This window comes from Cololabis saira, chromosome 8, assembly GCF_033807715.1.
Source record: "Cololabis saira isolate AMF1-May2022 chromosome 8, fColSai1.1, whole genome shotgun sequence".
In the NCBI taxonomy this organism is placed as follows: Eukaryota; Metazoa; Chordata; class Actinopteri; order Beloniformes; family Belonidae; genus Cololabis; species Cololabis saira.
The window spans coordinates 11,811,168-11,832,795 of record NC_084594.1 but is presented as its reverse complement, the minus strand read 5'-3'; the positions used below and the strand labels follow the sequence as shown (position 1 = coordinate 11,832,795).

General features: G+C 40.0%; 1 protein-coding gene across 3 annotated transcripts in view; it reads right to left on the bottom strand.

The window, feature by feature from the left end:
- tox2 (TOX high mobility group box family member 2) overlaps positions 1–21,628 on the bottom strand; it is a 570,456-nt gene that overhangs the window by 443,701 nt on the left and 105,127 nt on the right. The window contains exons 5-10 of one of the 3 annotated variants that reach the window (XR_009782963.1): positions 15,152–15,418; positions 12,815–13,045; positions 8,036–8,116; positions 5,473–5,883; positions 5,233–5,381; positions 1,665–2,662 (exon numbers count right to left, since the gene is read on the bottom strand). Coding sequence is in view for 2 of the 3 variants with exons in the window: in XM_061726771.1 (XP_061582755.1) it covers positions 2,620–2,662; positions 5,233–5,381; positions 5,473–5,883; positions 8,036–8,116; positions 12,815–13,045; positions 15,152–15,418 (1,182 nt within the window). In the remaining variant the exon portion in view is untranslated. Of the gene's footprint in view, positions 1–477; positions 2,663–5,232; positions 5,382–5,472; positions 5,884–8,035; positions 8,117–12,814; positions 13,046–15,151; positions 15,419–21,628 lie in introns of those variants that run through there. The other 2 variants (XM_061726771.1, XM_061726773.1) reach the window with 2 other exon arrangements.

The following is a 21,628-nucleotide window of genomic DNA, read 5'->3' as shown; positions in this document are numbered from 1 at the left end:
CAGTTCCATTTCAATGTCTCCTTCCCTCTCTCATGAAGTCTGTAAGAAGACTTTGCTTAAAATCAGACAATTGGGGTAAAATCAGTACTTGGACGGTTGCCTGAGTCTGCATCTCATTTTTTCTGTTCTCTTTATCTCACACTAGACGCCTACGATGCACTACTTTCACAAGCAAAGCAAGCGTCTTCTTGCATCTGCTCCCCTGTTTGTTGAGATAGTTTACTGGCAATATCCACGCCGGCTGGTACACACTGTATCTCTCCACGGTTAATTAGCTGAGACCATTGGGGCCACGTATAAAAATAGCGTATAAAATGCGACCCTCTTAAGCGCAAATATAAAGCAAGTTGGGGGCGTTTGTGTATCTTTAAAATAGCTGTTATCTTGCTTTCAATAAAAGGTGTGATCATCAAATAAGGGAAGAGGACAAAAAGAGACGAGCAGTCTGCTGGGAAATGAAGAGACGAGCGGCATCTCCACTTTTAAAACTTTTTTTTCTTTATTATGCAGGTCTGAAATAAAAGAAGCATTGTGACAAAACCAGAGCTGCCAGCAAGGAAAGAAAGAGGCAGCATCCAAAATATAAAAAAAATAACAAAATAATCACTGTTGTGGTGGTCATTTTCATTTTTTTCTTTTTTTTTTTTATCAAACCAAAGCAAAAATGATAGAATAGGAATAAAAATACACCTCCGTTCTAAGAAGCAAAAATGAACTCATTTCTTTCATAAATAAGAACCTGTCAAAAAAGCTGATGGGCGACTACCAGAAAACAATGTACTGATAACCATTTAAAATATTTATAATTACTGGCTTTACAAATAAAATAACTACAATTGGCAGATGTTTTTTCATTTCATTTTTTTTTCTTTCAACACAACTGAAAATGTTATTGTCTTTGCAGCAGCTAAAAATGAAATTCTGCTACACGTATGAGATAAAAACGAGATGCCTTTGTCAGCAAAATGCATTTCTGTTAATCACATAAAAGCTAAAAACAAGAGCTCAACACAACCAGAAACTTGTAAAAATCACTGTAATGTGGATGTGACGGCTTCTTTCACATATTGCAGGTCTTCACTTCTGCATGTTGATGAGAATACATGGACATCATGGTCAGACAAAAATAAATACAAACAGGAGGGGCAGGCATTTTGAGGCAATATATTTTTTTTTCTTGTTTTTTTTTTTCCCCCCACCTGCAACATTACATCTCATTTTATCTCAAAACGCTTCATTCTCCTTTTCTGTCTCTATACTCTCTATCTCTCACCTGACTCTTTCCATTTAATGATCTGCAGGACACATATTGTGTATTCAGTTTTAGATTGAACTTTATTGGAAAAAAACACACCAGTGAGCACAGATTTAATGCAAGAACGAAAGTGTGAAATACTCCTCTGAAATCCAGCTGCACAAGGCTGTTAAAATTCACGAGAAAGACTCCAACACTGAGCCACTCACGCGCACACGTATGTGCCGGCGCACGTACACACTCGGCTGCTCACATCATGAATGCGTTACTTTCTAATGTCCAGACAGACAGACACACACACACACACACACACACACACACACACACACACACACACACACACACACACACACACACACACACACACACACACACACACACACACACACACACACCTGCTCACTCACACACACACGCACGCACGTACGTACGCACGCACTCTCAATAACATACATGTAATATTAAAGAAGAAACAAATCTATCTGGACTTCCAATTCCCAATTTTATCCCGTAAAAGTGATATTTACAATCACACTGTGACAGCTCAGTAGACCTCAACAGGTCGTTATTATTTAAAAAAAAAGAAAAAAAAAAGAATATATTCTTTTGTTTTCTTTCTCTTTCCCACAAAAGCTTTTTGTATTTCTTTTTTTAGCCCCTTAAGCAAAGCTACCAAAACATCAAGGCCTGCGCTGAACATACTAAAAGTTAACATTTCTCGGGGCCAATCAGTTACTGGCAAAAAAAAAAATAAAAAAAAATAAAAACATGAAATAAAAATAAAATATGAGGAAAGATTTTGCAAGCCAGAAATAAATAAGACAACAACAATAAAAAAAAGTGATTAAAGGAGGAAGAAGAATAATTGTTTTCTTCTTGTTCTAATTAAAGCTGGATGGCGTCCCTCAGGGGACTTTAATGGGGACCCACGGGAGCAGCGCTCTACGGCCCTGTCCTAAATCACACAGGGCTTAAAAGCACAACTCAGGAAGTGTGGAGGGAGAGGCCTGGACGAGGGCAGGGAGGCTTCATAAGTGCTTGGCAAATTTAAACAGCAAGAGGACTGCTAATACAATAAGTGGTACAGACAGTAGTCATCTACTCGGAAAACTCTGCTCACAAATTCTACAAACTGAGAAAAATAATTACATTTACAATTGGGGAAAAAAAAAAAGGTGGCGGTGTGGAGGAAGCTGAATGTGTGTGTGTGTTTTGTGTGTGTGTGTGTGTATCTGTATCTGCATGTAAGTGTGTGCATCGGAGGATGGCTGGGGGCGGGAGACGAGAAAGGGGGGAGGGGTGGGGGGTGTTGAGAGTAGAGACTCCTTGGTGTCGTATTTGTCAACAGAGTTGGATCTTCAGTTTCAGGTGAGGTAGAGTGGCTTGTCCCTGCCTATCATGCTGCCACTGTAAAACAACAACAACAAAAGTAGAAAAACAGATTAGACCTCAACTGAAGGCACAGCTGGAAAAAAAAAGACGACAGAAGAACAAAAAGAACTTCAAAATGGGAGATGTATTTCACTGATTGTAAACACCTTCATTTCCTGGTTGTCACAATATCGTTTGTCATATTTCCTTTGTTGCTCGAACGCAACCATGTTAATAAAATAATCATAGCATCTAAGAATAGCCCTGTAGACTTGATTATCATCAGGGAGTGCAAGTCTCCCAGAATGAAAACTTACATTACATTTTTTTTTAAAAACCTCTGTCTGACAAACATGTCACAAGCTAGTTAGTTTCCTGTAGTCATAAAAAAAAAAAACGGAGCAACTTCGTTGATCATTCGACTTAAGACACGTTTGCAGGATGTCTGGGGAGAACAGCTCTCTTGAGGTCATTCCCATTCTCTGAGGGCCGTTGTCCTCCTGCATCATCCACCTACATTATGGTAAATTTCTGAATACTGTATTTTCCGCACTATAAGGCGCACCTAAAAGCCTTTAATTTTCTCAAAAACCGGCAGTGCGCCTTATAATGCAGTGCGCCTTATATATGATCATTACGGTAATTTCTGTTACTGTAGTCAGGGGGATTGTGGGTAATGTAGTTGGTGTCGCCAAAGTAACGGCGCTAAAAATGTCAGGAATCGTCACAGACGTTCAAGACAACAGCAGCGACGCTGACTCGCATAATGGCGACTTTGACGAGACGGAGCAAAGCTGGTTTTTATTTTGTTAATAAAGTTTGACATACGGTACTTTTCTTCTTGGTTTTTTTTTTGCATTTGCTGTAGGATTTTGTAGCATTTCCTGTAGCGCAGCTCCATCAGGTAGAGACGTAACTCAACCCCAGCCACTATAGTACGGTATTTTACCATATATTTAGTGCGCCTTATAATGCGGTGCGCCTTATACAGTATATGGAAAGGATTTTAAAATATGTCATTCATTGAAGGTGCGCCTTATAATGCAGTGCGTCTTATAGTGTGGAAAATATGGTACTTTTACCCCTGATGAAACCAAACGCACCATGCAGTAACAGCAAAGCAAGCCCAAATCATGATGCTCCCTCCACCATACTTCACAGCTGCTGATGTTTTGATGTTGATAAGCTTCGGCGTTTTAGTGCCATACCTACAGTAGTACTGAGCACCAACAGTACTAAACTTTGACTATTTGTACACATCAATAACCTTTGATTGTTTGTCTTCAAACACCTACTTTTTGTAAGTTATCCGATCAGCAGATGCCTCTTACAAACAGCAAACTTCAAATGTCTGAGCATCTTTAATCAACTAAGGTAACTTTTAATCACATCTCTGCATGTCATTAATTAAAATCTAGGTGTGCAAACTACTCCAGGCAGCTTTCATTCAAGTAATTATTCTATGGATTCATTTACTTTTCCCTCCAGCATTAGAAATGTTGAATATGTATGTTAAATTACGACTTGAGAAATTTTAATTGCTGGTGTGTTATCACCTGGAACACAATGTGTTTGTATATTATTGTGAATTTGATTAAGATTTGATGCAAATAAAATCCCTCATTTATACCTGTTTATTTCTGTTTAGGGTCACGGGGGTTTGCTGGAGCCTCTATATCTATGATATGTTTGGTCAATGGTTCCTGAGTCTACAGTGTAATGGAGACATGCTGGCTGAAGGGACTGAGGAAGGTCCTATTAGAGGTTCCCACCTGGCAGTTTTACCAGGAACCCAAACTAATGGAAATGTCTGGTCTGACACTTGGATTGGACTGCATGTGTGACACATACAACTTGAAAACCTTAAACCAAAGAGCCGTGCTTACAGACTGAGTATTTAAAGCAGCAAATCACAATGTGATAATTTAGTTGGGGCACTTGGAACACTTCAACACTGACTGCGTTTACATGCACTCAATAACCCTTTTAAAACCCGAATATTGGCAATAACCCGAATTTGCGCGGCCATGTAAACACCAATAACCCCTTTGAATAACCAGAATTTGCTCATATTCCGGTTTTTAAAAACCCGAATATGATCCCTGAGTTACTCCTTTTAAAACCCGAATATTCGGTCATGTAAACGCATAAAGGAATATCCCGATCAAACGGAACATGAATTTGTTTTCTGCCCATGCTCTGTTCGCAAGGAATCCTGGTCTTTTGGAGTGAGGAGGAGACTAATCACTTCATAAATGTAATGAAGGATATGAACATTTTGGCATTTGTAGACGGTAGAAAGTACCGGGATAGCGAGATTTACAAGAAGGTGAGCGAAAAGTTGCGCGAAGCAGCATTTGTTTTGAATTTGGATACAGGAAGAGGAAGCGGAAATGACGCTAATTGCGTCATCACGTTCTCCGTGCGTCGCTGGTTTGATCTGGATATCCCGAATGATTAATTACCATGTATACAGGGATAACCCTGTTTGCTCACGCATGTAAACGGGATATTCCGAATGTTTCAGTAACCGGAATATTAGCAATAACCCGAATTTTGACTGCATGTAAACATAGTCAAGATTAGGCGAATCTCTGTGCACTGACCTGCAGTGGTTGCCACACTCCCGATTGCAGTAATCACTGTCCCAGTCGTGGGTCTGACCCACTCCAGGTCCTGGACCAGGGCCAGGGGCTCCTGGAGACTGGGAACCTCCGATGCTCTTCTGGTACTCTGACTGGAGGTGGGAAAACCCCTAAAGGTAGAACATCGGGGAAAATGAATCCAACATCTTAAGGTATAACAACATCACCTTAAAGAAAAGTGGCTCGGTTCGCATCCTTTACCTGCTGTCCCGGAGGTGGGGAGTGAAGGGCGGCCTGAAGCCCCATCTGGTGGGAGATGATTGGCTGGGACTGGACCTGCTGCATGCGGATAGGCTGGTTGAGGAGCGAGCTCTGGTGCAGGGACAGCTGCTGGTGGGGGTGAAGGGGTGGGCTGATTTGGAAGGAGGAAGGGGGAGAGGCACTAATGCTGGGCAGCATCTGCGACTGGCTGAGCGTCTGTGACAGAGAGTGGCGAGGAGCGTGTCCTGCGTAGCTCTGCAGGTCAGCTAGAGGGAAGGCCCCTGGACCCAGGTAGGGCGATGATGCTTGGGGGGGAGGTGGCACACTGTACAGGGGCGCGTTAGCTGGCATCATATGTGGAGAACCCTGGCTTGTCTGGGAGCTTTTTGGGTCCACCGGGTCATTATATGTCTAGATTGGAAGACAGAACAAACAGCCCTTACATCTCAGCAGATTTCTTTGTTATGACAACCACAAGGAATAAGGAATAAGATGCAGCTTGTGTGATTTTCATATAGAAATATGGTTTGAAACAGACGAGTGTGCACGCAACAGAGGGTGGAGCTGAGAGCCAGTGAATGACAAAGCTGTCCCATAATTCTCGGTGGCTCCTCATTACCGCAGATGCAGCATGCAGGAATGTGCAGACTAAACCATTGTTAATTATTTTCCCCCAAACAAACTTATATCTGATATAAAGATGTGCTCTGATTCTCAAGGAAAATTACTTATTGGCTTATTTTTTGCCAGCAGTCACACCTCTGCTCTCTTTATTTATTCATCCGATATTTTTTCAGTAATCCCACCCAACCCCCTCCTCCACGGTCACACGTACACATAAACATCTATCCAGCAGGTGTTTCTGTCACACCTCTGTTCATGGAGAAAGGTGTATGTCTATGCATGAAATACATGGAGTGTTTCTCATTAACTGTCACACTGGCTGGAGCGATGTGCTCTGCTATTTAGTAATAGCTCACATCCATCCAAGTGAGTCTCTGAAATAATCAATGCAGCGGGATGAAAGGACGGATAAAGCGGAGGGACAGACACATTCGCGGGGTCAAGTGGAAAATGAAACACTGAAGAAAAGAGGTGAGAAGGGAGAGAAGAAGAGTGAGGTGATAGCTTTGATTTGTTGGAGCTTATTTTATTTTAAGTGGCTATTCAAGCATAATGCATTACAGTCGATGGATTTTGATATTTTCATATCACTATTTATGCTAAAAGATAGTTCATGAAGGTTGAAACAAATATGAAATCAGTAGATGGGATTAGTTTTTCCTCTTAAACTTTATTTAATCATATTTTGCACGAGCAGAGATGTGCCGTGACATACAGACGTAATCAAACTTTAGTTCTTTTCTCTTTTTTTTTGCTAACAAACTAACAAGTATCACAAAAACAAAAAGGCAACAGGTGCACGCCGAGTATGTAAATCTTTCTAATGATCCTCCAATTACCTCCAATTCCACTCACTCTGATTCACTGTGAAAAGACTCCTTCAGTGGTAATTAAAAAAAGGAGAGCATCCTGTTGAATGATGCGTTGCAGTCCTGCATTCAGACTGACTGATCCCGAGTGAGTGAACGAAGGTTGGCAGGTTTATTTTTGTCAGCCTGATTTTTTTTTTTCCTTTTTCTTTTTTTTTTTGACGAGCAATCTACCAAACGTATGGCATCAATCAGGCGTCTGTATAGGGGCTCTGATATGAATGTCTAATTGACAAAAGACAAGAGATGAGAATAGTCCTTTTAGTTGAAAGCACGCCGCAGTGAAGAGCCTGATGAATTATCTATTCATGCCTTAATCAAGGTGCTTGTTTTCGGCCCATGAGCATGAGAGGAAGTGTGCGGCTGCGCTTACGGGGGGAGGAGGAGGGAGTGAGGGGGGGAGAGGAGGAGGAGCTTGCTATATGCTAATGCAATTTAGAGTTGAATTTTGAAGAACAATGCAGAGAGACAGAAATGAAATGCAGTGCACCAACAGATTGAAACTGCCCTGTGCAGTTATAAATAATGTGGAGGCCTTGCAGATGTGAGACCTTTTACGATTTTATTTAAAAACAAATACAAAGATGAATAGAAATATGCCCAAGTTCAGGGCCAACCGGCATCAAAGAGGGGAGCAGTTGGTCTGAGCAAACCTTAGCATTAGTGGCCCACCAGGGTGGGAAGCTAATGACAGGTGATGTCACTCCTACTCTTACATTTGCACTCTGATGAGCACAAACACACACACACGGACACACACAGATGTGCATTATTGCTTTCCACGCCTCCCCAGGTTACAAATCGGGTGTGTTTCAGGCCTAATTTTTACTGTTCTCTTCAGAGCACACACACAGCGTCTCCTTTTTACACTCACACATACACAGACCCCTCTATACACACACACAAACACACAAACACATACATGCATATGCACACACATAATAACCCCTGAGTGCAGCTAGAGGACCTTTTCCTTGGAATGAGAGTGAGAGGAATTTTCTGTGTAATTTATCATCCCTTATATCGCCGGCTGACCTATGTATATCAAAGATGTGACCCCCCAGTGTTACCTTGGAAACCAGACTGGCTCTGTAGGCGGCCAGGGCTTTCAGGTACTCCTTCTTAGCAGCCTCTGTTTTCCTCTTGTAGTTCTGCAGGAGCAAACACAACAACAACAACAGCATTTTGAGTACAAGGCGATGCCAAAGGGTTAAAATGTCCAAGTGTTTCACACTGACTGATGGGGATGTAATTGTGAGAGTCGTGATGGTGATGAAAAACATTTCACTTGCATTCACTGCACAATTATCAGGCCAAAGGGATTTGACCATCTGCACGGGGTTGATGCATTTAAAAAAATTGCTTTCTTTCAATATATCCAAAATGAAATGTCAAGAAATATTGTACAAAAAAAAAGAGAAAAACAAAAAGAATCTGTTTAATGAGGAATGGCATGCTGTTTGGCACTTTGTGTACAGCTTTTTCAGTCACTCCCTTATTATGACTATTGCTCATCTCTTAATCAGAGCCCATGTCCCAGTAATTCATTCAGACGAGGGGAAAAAAAATAAATAAAAGAAACTCAAAAAAGCATAAGCGAAGAGGCAAAAATCAAGCCTTCTGAATGGACCTCGAATGATGCGTTGAGACAGGGAATTCAAATTAATGTCATCACATGCCACTCACAGGCTCTTTATTGCTCCCACTGACTTTTCTGATGCAGTGAAAGCAAGTTGCAAAAAAAGTCCACCCTTAAATCGATGAAGGAGACTGGGATCTCAGCTCCTCTCTGGAGTATTTTAATGCGAAGGAAAGCGTGCGCTTGTGCATGAGTGAATGCAGTGGGTAATTACTGATCCTCTGTGAGAGACTGTCTGTGGCTGCGTGGACATTGTCGTTTGTTTCAGAGAGGTGGGGTTGGATAACCATTAAGCATTCATGTGTTGCCAAATGCACATAGGCTGGCAACCACTAACGCATAAAGTCAATAAACAAACAGACAAACACATGGAACAGCAAACAGACTGGGATGAAGGTGGATACAATCTCTTGCTCAAACAGCTGATGTTTATCCTCTCATTCATTCCTATTTACAATATTATTATTCTTCTCCTTCTCTGACATATGTTCACATATCTTGGAATAAAGCAGAAAACGAAGAAGAAGAGCTCCAAAATTCTGAAATAAATTGCAATTTTCTAGTTGATAAGAAAAAAAAAAACCCCAACCTTGGAATGAAAACAAATCCAAAAAGAAGAGAGAGTGCTCCACCCCTTCCTTCACAGATCCATGTCTACTTCTTTCCTGAGTAAAACTACTCCCAGCAGCTTTAATTTCAAATTAATTTAACACAGCTAATGATTCGCGCAACGACAGATACTTTTAAATAAATTACCCTGCCTAAGGATGTCTAATTATTGCAAAGTGAGTGAATTCATTAGCAGCTGAAGCCGTCAAAGGCTGCAGGTCAATATGAATTAAAAATAACAAAGCTGCAAGGGGGAGAGCCTATGCCTCCGCTGTAGTCCTGACACAGAGGTGTCCCGCCTGAATTAGCCCCTAATTGTACCTTAATGAATTGTTCTTGTTTGATAACCAGTTAATTACAGGAGACAATAACCCTGCACCCTGCTGACACTGAAGAGAGTGATTACTCTGAAAGACCCAACGATTGGTAAGAAGAGGAGAAAGGGGGGGAGAAATGGGAAGTATAGAAGAAATGGCAGAGGTTAAAATGAAGAAGGGAACGAAAGCTAAAAAAAAGATGCTCAAACTCAGCCTGCATGAGACCGATATTCAAATAAAGGGATCTTTTTCTTCTCGATCTGACCTTTCAACAGTAACAGTTAAACAAAGTTAAGGTCCCTTGTCCTTTGTCCCTAAATCTATTATCACTGTTGCTCCCCACTGCTGTAAAGACTAAAATAAAAAAATCTTAATCTCAAACAACAACAGAATGTTTTGTGTTTCTGGGGCAGTTTAAACACAGAGTCACCTTCAGGAATAACACAGCCACAATAACACATTGATCTTGTACTATAAAGCAAAGGCCTTAGGGAATTGAAAAAAAAAAAAGTTCCATAGCTGTGAAAACATTTTAATAAAAAACAGAATATGAACATAAACATGAGTCTGAAAAAAAAAAAAAAAAAACGCCAAAAAACTGTTCAGCCGGGCTCAAGGATAGCAGCGCTGAAGAATAAACAGCAACACAAGAAAAGTAGAGGAATAAAGCAACTGAATCTGAACAAAAGGAATCACAAGAAACAACACAAGTCACAACAGAGAAACTTTTGATCACTTCTAATAAAAAAAATGAATAAATAAAATGAAAATCTGCATTTATGTGAGCTTTGCTGCCTGGCGTGTTTGAAGAGTCCGTAGGTAATTGGAGACAGGAGCCGTGATCTAGTTAAAACAAAGCCGTGAGCGGTTGAGGGGTTGTGTTTACATTCTGGTGCTCCTGCTCCGCAGGGTCCGACTGTGACAACGCACCTCATCGGTTTGATCACGTGATAGCCGATATTGAAAGGAAAATGTAAAATAGTGCGTCTATGAACAGATCAGGAGGGGAGTAAGTTTGAAATCAAAGCAGTGCATTGTAAATGTTTCTGATGTCAGAACTTTGAACGGAAATGTCCGTATAAATGCTTTTCTGCTCCGACATTACTAGTCAGAACATATGCATTGTGAAAAAAAAGTAAGGATTGATATCTTCCTGTTTTTTTTATTGACTATTGACATGCACTAACTGAATTGCTTTTATTCTGTAAACACACAGTTATCAAGTTTATCCATTTACGGTGCTGTAATAAACGACAATGCTAGCGCGTGAGAATAATTATAGCAATCACGGGGTTATTGCCCAGACAGGGTGCTACATTTCATTCCATAATGACATCATTACCTCAAGTTAATTATGTGTCCTGTGAGGTGACACATTTGATTAAACACATGAACGCACAAACAAATCAAAAAATTAGCCGCGGAGTGGCGTACTAAATGGGAGGAATTTTTTTGTTAATGGCGGAGCTGTCATTTTGTTAGTTTCGTCTCTGCTTTCCAGGTTCATCTGTGAAGGACGGCAGGATTTACGACGAGGGGGAGAGCAAAAACAGAGTAAAATCTAAGGTGAAGAAGAAGCCGGGACACGGAGGGTTAAGAAGCACAAACAATAACATTTCTGGAGCAGATGTCCTTGAGGCAAAACCAAGGACAAGGCAATTGCTAATCTTGTATTCCCAGCATGATCAAATCACCAGGCAACAGATATAAATAAAAGGACAGGAAATGAGGAATTCACATTCAGGGGTGTCAGCGGCAAAATGAAGATTCATGGTGAAGAGCCCCGGTGAAGGCGGCAAAAATTAACTGCAAATAAAAGGGACAGACGGCCTCCAAAGTCCAGCGTATAAAGTAGGCTTGGTGGGAGGAAAAGAGACACGCGCTGGATAGGGTCTGGTAGATGGTGGCCGGGGCTGCGGAGAATGGGCTGCACTTTGTCACAGAGACAGGTGCTTTTATTTGACACCCAATAGGCTGGATATTCTAAAAATATGAGTCTGCGCATGATCATCAGACTGTCTGCCTTTTTCTGTTCATTTCACACCATCATTTGCCACCACAGACGCACAGAAACGTCTTTGACTTTGTCTGTTGGCGTGGAATTTTCAAATGAAATTGAAATTGAGCAGCACGAGGGACACTATGAACGTCGTTTTCAGATGCACAGGTTAGGTTTTTAAAAAAGTTGAGTTTAATTCTGCAAAAGATATACAGTCTATTTATATACAGGACTGTCTCAGAAAATTAGAATATTGTGATAAAGTCCTTTATTTTCTGTAATGCAAAAATGTCATACATTCTGGATTCATTACAAATCAACTGAAATATTGCAAGCCTTTTATTATTTTAATATTGCTGATCATGGTTTACAGCTTAAGAAAACTCAAATATCCTATCTCAAAAAATTAGAATATTCTGGGAATCTTAATCTTAAACTGTAAACCATAATCAGCAATATTAAAATAATAAAAGGCTTGCAATATATCAGTTCATTTATAATGAATTCAGAATGTATGACATTTTTGTTTTTTTAATTGCATTACAGAAAATAAAGAACTTTATCACAATATTCTAATTTTCTGAGACAGTCCTGTATATTCACACTGCTGATGGTTGAAAGTGACTTTCCATTTTTTACAATAAAAGACTTTAACCTTTAAAGACTTAAACTTTAATTTTATATTTTAATTTCTATAAATAATTTCTATAAATAAGCGTGTTATGTGTTGAACTGCCATGCAGCTGTTATCATCCACGCTGGGTGTCATCAACTGAATATTAGCCATCACATCACTAATCTATTGCACATCATAAATACATGGCAGCCTCTGTGCACGGTAAACAAATTATCAGGTAATTGCATGAGCTGTTAAAAAAAGGTACTTATTAAACAACCAAAATAATAACCAACACTGCAAACCTCTTCTTTATAAAGGCCATTAGCATAAACTGGCAGCTCCACAAATATCGTCTATATTTAGGCTGCTCAAACTATAGTAGCTTCTGGATGTGTAATCTCTAAAAACTGATGTTTGGTCAATTTATATTCAAATCAATGAAAGATTAAAAAAATACACGATACAATTGCACATTTTTGTTCTTTTTAACGCAAAAGCAGCTTAACTAGTCGTCACTATGGGCACCAATCCATGTTAAAGAGTGTATGAATGTGATGCAAAATGTCCAACAGTAGTGAAACTTATACTTTTCATTTGTGTTACACAAGCAAGGCTTCAGCAGCGAAGATAATTTAACTGTGAGTGCACAACAGTTTGTTTCCGTACCTGCTTCTGCTCCTCTCCCAGTCCGTCCCACATGGAGGCAACTATTTTGGACACATCTCCAAACGTGGCGTTGGGGTTCTGTCCTTTGATGGCCGCCTGGGTGTCTCTGAAGAACAGGGCGTAGGCCGACACGGGCTTCGTGGGCTCATTCGGATCCTTCTTCTTCTTCTTCTTTTGGGGTTTGGGCTTGGGCTTCATGATCTCTGAAGATGGCCGCTTCTCACCCGTGATCTGGAAGACCATCAGTGTACATAAAACAAGAAGACAGATGATTAATGCTGCAAAAAAAGTGCAAATGCATAAAAAAAAATGGGGAAAAAAATGCATAGAGTGAGTAACTGCACATGTAACACAGGTGAAGCGTTTCAACTTCATTAACTCCTCAATTCCAGTCTTTTGTTCAATAACCGACGTTTGAATATTGCGGCAATGTTTCACTGACATTGACGCTTTTACACAGTATCTGTTTGACATTAGTTTTTTTTTGTTCTCCCTTGTCTTACTTCATCAAAAATAACAGGTGCGCGTTGATTTCATCAGACCTTTTCAAATCTTTATTTTGCAGTTGCTCGGCAAAGTCATGAATTCAGACTTTTCATGCTAGGGGTGAAAGGGATTTTAAATCGCCTGATGTATCTGCTCTGGCTTTGATGTGGTCTCAGAATGAAGTAGAGAGAGCAAATGGAAATACTTACTGATAGGAGAGATGGTAATCATTTTTACTCACATATGCAGTGAGAATACAGCGGAGACATATAGGCAGAAGAATATGTTTTTTTTTTTCTGTTCCAAACTAAAGGATCCCCCTCTTTTATACACTGAATTCCTGCTAACCACCAGCTGAACGCATGGATGAGTTTGACGTTGGCGGATTCAATCACTGTATATACTTGTTCGCCTTCCCCTGACAGCAATAACGCAAATCCAAAAAGACACTGGATTGTGAGTGATTTTACACACAGCTTTAAAGATTTACATAAACCAAATATGTGATTAGAAAGAAAAAGTTGTGTCTTTATTCCCAAACTGTGACCGACAACACGTTGAACCAGAAACAGGGATGGGCAGGAAAAAGGGATGGGCGATGATTTTTAAATATTCAGTTGTGGCCATCACGCTGATGCGAGCCCCGTCTTATATTAATCAGCTTCAGATAGTGTTGTACTGGGGCCACAGGTGGCCGCAATATAGTTTAATGAAGCGTTTGCCAGTAAAAGCCAGCCGGGTTTTGTTCCCAACCTATAGACATGCTTAGATCCAGGTAACGTCCACATATCTCAACTGTCTCATGCGGTCTCATTTCAGAGTGACGCAGCAGAGATATCGAGATTGCATGACACAAATGCATAAAGTTGACAAATGATGAAAAAAAGCAAAACATGCCATGGGTTTTCCAGGGCTTACTGGGGGGAATGCATGCTGGTGGTCAGTCAGATGAATATGAACCACTGAACCTGGCTGATTGATGGTTTAATTTCTTTCTCTATTTAAAAATGTATTATTATAACTTGGTAAAAATCACATTTTCATCAATGCATCAAACAGTTTGTAGCCCAAAAAAACAAAAAGATTAAGAGAAAGTAAGTGTGTTTTGATGTTTCTATTTGAAATAGCCAAATGATTCCCATGATTTCAAATGCTAACTTGATGATGGTCAGCCTTTTAAAACAGCTTCCAAATTCATGAATACAATTAGATTAGTTTGGAAGGAAAAGGGAAATGATTTTCTTTTTTAGACTAGAAACTGAATATTTAAAAATGAGTAAATGGAAAAGAGACTTGAGTAGAAAATCATCAAGCAGCTTGTGTTGCGTCCACGTTAGAACCGCAGATGCCTATATATTTCAAAATGTACAGCTGTGTTGTATTTATTCATGTGAACTCTTTTTTAAATCTTTCTTAAATCTTTATATTTATCTTTTTTAAATCTTTATCTGTTGTGCCTGTGCCTGCGCACTTTATATGTTTCACCGAGGGAAGTGGGAAACGTCCTCTCGATTCCTTGTATGTCTGACATGTGAAGAAACGATAATAAAGCTACTTTGACTTTTGACTTTGACTTTGAATTGAAATGTGCAGCATATACTAAATTAAATAAAAAAACAAAATACACGATGAACATATATGTATGCCTCGTGATTAAATTAAAAAGGTAAAATAACTAAAGCTGTAACTCCAAGTCTGGCCCAACCATGTCTGAGTTTTGCAGGGAAGCACGAGCATGCTGATCCCCTGATTTCCTCTTAAACTGCAGTCAACATGTGAACAATCCAAGCGAAGCATTGCCAAGCCCTTTGCCTCAATCTTGACTACAAGCCAGAGAAGCCACATCAGTACCTTCGATTGAGGATCAGTCTCCTCTTCCTGATTGGAGCTTGAAGGGGAGGGTGTGGCTGATTTACTCCCGGGAGGTGAGGGGGAGCCATGAGGCAGAGCACTCCGGCTGAGCTGAGGGTTTAACTGGGACAGTGCGCTCATGGGGTTGGGCAGTATCGGAGGTGAGTTGTTTATCAGGGGTCGGTTACGGGCGGGATCGTAATGAGCGCCATCGGGGTGCTGGTGATGGGGTTGCTGTTGGTGGTGGTGCAAAGCCATCTCCTGCATCTGGGATGAGAGAAGAACAGCAGCTTTACTATCTTCTCCCCGCTACTCAGAGTGATAAAGTGTGCCAATTAGCCAAATGTGAGGTGGAGATGAGTTTTCTTAGTTTGAGAAAAGGGCTGTTTACAATGCAAGTAATCAATATGTAATAAGGTCCCATATTTATTAAGAAAGGAAATGAAAAGTCTGTTTGAAACTACTCAGACCAAAAAGCCCATCTCCTAAGGCTTCTGGGAGGAAAGTTTCTCTCTCCACCATCTTTACTTTTTAACACATTTTTAGACTCGGTTTGTACCACCATCAACACTTGCAACATTTCTGAACTGGGCTCGAGTGGTTTCATAGGCTCAGACTCAAACGGACCAAGATAAGTCACTGCAACATCTAACTATATCCCCCTTTTTCTCTCCGTCTAAATACTAATAATATCCACTGGGAGAATAAAAATGCATGATAAACGAGGAACTTCAATTGCTTTCAACAAGAAGCTCAACATTATACAAAATATTAAATTTAAAGTCTTTTTTCTTTGATTAAACCCCATAACCTAGTCTAAGTTCATTAACATGACACATTTAGAATATTTCCATCAAAATGCTTAACATATACCCTAGGGCTGGGCGATATATCGAGATTTTAATATATATCGATATATTTTCAAACGCAATATGGTACGAGACAATATCGTTTATATCGATTTAAAAAATAAATAAATAAATACAAAAAAATGTATGATTTTGATATAGCTTATTTTGTGACAAATTGACTGTTGACTTGTTATTTGCACAACTGTCAACCTCAGTGGAAAAGTCTGCCTGTTACTGTCTACATTGTATTAATTTCACAGTGTATTTTAATCGAATTGTTATAGAGGAAAGGGATATTTGTTTTATTTTATTCAAGAAGCATTTTTATTCTATATATGCAGGCAGTTTATTTTTATTTCATTTGTTTTATACATTTTGATATTGTGCAGACCTCCGTTAATAAAGGTACCTGTGTGACATTTAGCACGAGGCTTTGTATTAAAATGGACTGTTTTTTTAAGGGTTTGCCTCAGAAAAAAATGAAGCTAACAGAGATGCTATGCTATAATGCTTTGGGGGAAACCCCAATTATGGCACAGAAAAAATATCGATATTTATCGAGTATCGCCATTCAGCTAGAAAATATCAAGATATGCCTTTTGATCAATATCGCCCAGCCATAATATACCCCGTTGTTTGATTTAATACGGTACAATGCTTCATTTGTGTTGACTTCTGCTGATGTTTACGGGGATCACGTGCAGCCTCATAACCTCTGAAACACTGGTTCATGGTGAGATCAGACAACAGTTCCTGCTTTAGGAAATTAATTCTGGAAAATCTAGAGCCCCCTAAGCACCTGGTGAAGCAATCGTTGAGTCAATGGCACCGATCAACAACCCCATCGACCTACTCCAGATGTTCTATACTCACTGTGGGCTATGAAGCAAAAAAAAAAAAGGGTATTTCTAAGTGCTTGAATGACGCCTATTTCTAGACATGGGAGAAAGAAATAGCTACGAGAATGATGGCTGTAGCAGGAGACTGACTCCGAGATGAAATTCACCCTTGAGTAATTAGTGTGAGACTCTCACAAAGTTCTGCTCTTAGTTATCTCCAGTTTTCAACAATAAGTGCATCAAAAGCTTTTCTCCAAGATTCATCCAGACATAACATGAGCACAGACCAAAGGATGCTTTTAATGCAGGCATAAATGGGAATGTTTGGCAATTTACAGATCAGAAAGTGATGAACTAGCATTTGTTAACTCTTTTAAACATTTATGAGTTAAATAATACATTAGTGCAGAGCTAAAAAGATCAAATTGAAAGGGCCCGAGCATATGAGGTCTTGATAAACATGAGCAGAGGTTCAGAGATGAAGGCATGGCTCTCTAATCATAATTGGTCCCAATAGATTGCTAGAATAAAAACGCACTACAGAGTAATGTTGTGCACGGCTCTGGCCTGCTTTGAAAACTCATAATATTCACACGACATTAGATTCTGTGTTTGCCTCAGCAGCTGCTCACAAAAGACAGCCGTGAACAAAGACATTCCTTTTGCATTTCAAATAACCGAGCTGTAACCTCCCCCCATCCGCAGAAATCTCCAACTTCCCATCATAATTCAAAATGCCATTAGTACACTTCTTAAAACACGAGGAAACAGCTTCAGCGGAATAAGTGGTTAGACAAAAAAAAAAAAAAAAAGAGGAAGAAAGAAGTAGTAAAAAGGAGGAAACAGAAAACCATTTATTTCCATTTTCCATGGACTTGCTCTTTAAGGGTCCTCACCAACCAAGAAGCATTGAAAAACCAATTAATCAAACATGAATGGCCTATCATAGCTATAGCAGATGCATTTCCATAGCAACAGCCTCCAGGCAAAATTGTCACCCTTTAATCTGAGTCACACTGTGTTTAATATAAACAAGAAGGAAACATGCAGAACAGAGGAGTTCACAAAAGAGAAAGGGGAGTCAGCCTCATGAGAGTGCAGACAGAAAGAAAAGAAGAAAAAAAAAAACGCTATACAGGGTCATTGAAGCTTTGCTGAAATACATAAATCTGCATGAAAATCCCACATCGTTGAGACTGTTGGTGCAATTTTCACATGAGATCAATCATTCTCAGCACAAATGTGATTTTAAGTTTAATTCATTTGGAGGTATTTGCATTTACTCATATTTCATGACATTAGCTCCATTTTCATTAAGGCTGCGTGTTTTGTCTCAACTAATGAAGCAGCGACTCATTAAAACATGGATATCATGAACTATTCCACTTGTAAGTGTGTAGCTGAAGGCATCCACTCATGTTAAAAAATGACATATTCCTAAATCAAAGTTTTTCTACTACAGCTTCATATTGCATACAGTAGCAGAAGTAGGACATGTTAGTCAAAACACTCCCACTGTGATAATGTACTTTTAATGATAATGTGCCTTCTTCTTTCCCTTCTGAAAATGTCTCTGAGTGGTTTTAGTCAGTCGCTTTCACCTCTGGGAGAAGGAAAAGGCACGAAAGTATGACACAGCAGCATTGGGTTCTGAGCTAAATAAAGCTAGCTGCAGACGGCTGTACAAATGTTGTGAAAGAAACTGCCACAGGTTGCCGGTTGCCATAGGTACTGTATGCTAATGGTGTCATCCGAATGGCTGAAAGGGGAGGGAGTATAAGGAGCAACAGGAGCCACTGGTCAGCGCTCAGGTCCGTCAGGATGTCATTCATTTTATGGACTTTTGACATGAACAACAGACAGAGGTGTCAAGTAACGAAGTACAAATACTTCGTTACCTTACTTAAGTAGAAATTTTGGTTATCTATACTTCACTGGAGTAATTATTTTTCAGACGACTTTTTACTTTTACTCCTTACATTTTCACGCAATTATCTGTACTTTTTACTCCTTACATTTTAAAAACAGCCTGGTTACTCTATTTCATTTCGGCCTTTAAAAAAAACTATCCAGTTAAATTGCTCCTTCCGGATAGAGTGAATTTGGTTGTGGTTGTTTCAGATGTTCTTGTCCAGTTTTGTTCTTACATCCGTTCCCTCAGATTCCTGCAACTAAACTTGGATGTACATTCCAATAAAGGTTAGGATAAATGATAACATGCCTCTGAAGTTTGACTTTTTGCACCATTACAATACTTATAGGCAACTAGTCATCATATCTCCTGCTCTCTGAAACACATGTTAATGCTCAATAGTACACATATATGGTTCTTTAATATATTTGCATTGTACTAAGATGCATTCATTTTGAATGGCCTTTGTCCTTAATGGCTTTTTTCCCCCTTACATTACTTTTACTTTTATACTTTAAGTAGTTTTGAAACCAGTACTTTTATACTTTTACTTGAGTAAAAAACTTGAGTTGATACTTCAACTTCTACAGGAGTATTTTTAAACTCTAGTATCTATACTTCTACCTGAGTAATGAATGTGAATACTTTTGACACCTCTGCCAACAGACCTGTTATAGATTCATTTTACAATTGGATATATGACCCCAACTGATCCGCAACATACTGTACGAGATCCGTGATCACTTTGATTTGAGTTGACCTGAAGGCATTACAAAACGTTGTATTAATGACTGGTGACTAGAAGTTGAGACTGAAGGAAAGAGCCCACTTGAATTTTAGTTCAACACAGGAAGAAGTACAGAAGCTAGAAAACAGAAAGAAAAACCTAGTATAATCTGTAAAAGTATTCAAAGTCCAGGACTTGGACTTGAGTCCCACACGAGTCCTTATTTCAAGGACTTGTGATGTGCCTGTGACTTGAGCACTGTTGACTAGGACTAATTCAGAGTCTGACTCAGAAATAAGTCCTATTTGTAATAAGCCGTAATGATTTGGAGATTCATTAAAGGGGACCTATTATGAAAAACACGTTTTTTCTTGCTTTAAAGAAGCTGTATGTAAGAGCAATAATAAAACGAATCATAAAATGACCCCGATATGTCAACAGACATTTAAAAATGATGTTCATTTCAAATACTTATGTCACTGACAACAGCACTCAAGCCAGGATATTCCAGTTTAAAAAGAGGAGTTGCAGCCCTCAACTGATGTTTATGTTGTCATTTTTTGTTTTGGCCTGAAGCTCCACCCTCCACCTATCTCCCAATCACCAAGTCAGTATTGTTTCTGAAGCTCCACCCTCCACCTATCTCCCAATCACCAAGTCAGTATTGTTTCTGAAGCTCCACCCTCCACATATCTCCCAATCACCAAGTCAGTATTGTTTCTGAAGCTCCACCCTCCACCTATCTCCCAATCACCAAGTCAGTATTGTTTCTGAAGCTCCACCCTCCACCTATCTCCCAATCACCAAGTCAGTATTGTTTCTGAAGCTCCACCCTCCACCTATCTCCCAATCACCAAGTCAGTATTGTTTCTGAAGCTCCACCCTCCACCTATCTCCCAATCACCAAGTCAGTATTGTTTCGGCATCCGGGTTGCCAGCTCGGCTCTAATTATGGCAGCCATGGCAGCCTACGTTCCTGCTGCATTCTGCAGCCTACCTGGCAACCTCTGGTCGGGGGGAGGAGGGGGAGGGTACACGCCGCTCAACAATATTTTGAAAGTGACTGCAGTACCAGTTTTGGACATTTCTTACAGACGGCTCCTTTAACATATAGAAAGTGGTCTCCCCTCAGCCTGCCAACTCAGAGAAGGAGGAAAGCAACCAAATTCTGCAGTGTCTGTACAGCCGCCCGGATGAGCCGTCCAGTGTCATGAGGCTTCTATGAGCCGTTCAGATTCTGGTTGGCCTCCGATGCGTGAAACCACGCCCACAACTATAAAACCGTGTAACTGCGTCCGACTATCGCATCGCACTGCGTGACATCAGACGCTCTCTGTCCATCTCCCTCCAACCAGCTGCCACTTTATTGAGGTTTTTGTAGTGAAATGAGGAGGTATCATAGAGATAACTTCTCATTTCAACGCTTTTTGAACGGCTTTCAACGCGAGCGACAGGAAGAAAATAGAAGCCTGCATCCAACAAATGTTCAGCTCAAAACGGTGCACCGCGTCGTGCTGCGCAACGCTGCGTTGCTGCGGCCAGTTAGGTCAGTCCAATAGAAAATAAAACAATGGAATTGATTTTGTCGCTGACGGTCACTCACATCGCATGCATGACACGGTGTAAAGGCTGATTTATGGTTCCGCATTACACCGCACGTCGATTTAACGCAGAACCATAATTCAGGCTTAACTCCGCCAGCCGGAGCTTCCGCCATTTTTTAGTAGCGGTGTATCGCGTCATTCAGGCAGCCAATCAGCACAGAGCCTCATTATCATAGCCCCGCCCACTCAGAATCCCACAGAGAATGAGGTTAGAAACAGTAAAGATGAAGACATGGCCCAGAGGCTACATTTCTAATCTATATAGAAAAAAAACAATAAAAAGCTTGTTTTTAACAAGCATTGACATTCAAGGCCTGTTTAAAATAGACATTAAATGCCATAATAGGCCCATCCCATCTCCATCCCCCTCAAAATGAAAAAAAAAAAAGATTTATACAATTGAAAAAACTTAATAAATTTACCCAATGTATTCATAGAGATACCAAAAAAAACTAGTAACTGTTAAAGACAGAAATGAAAATGTATTTTAATGTAGAATAAACACTAAAAAAATAGCTTCCTGTGTATTATTTCATATGTCAGA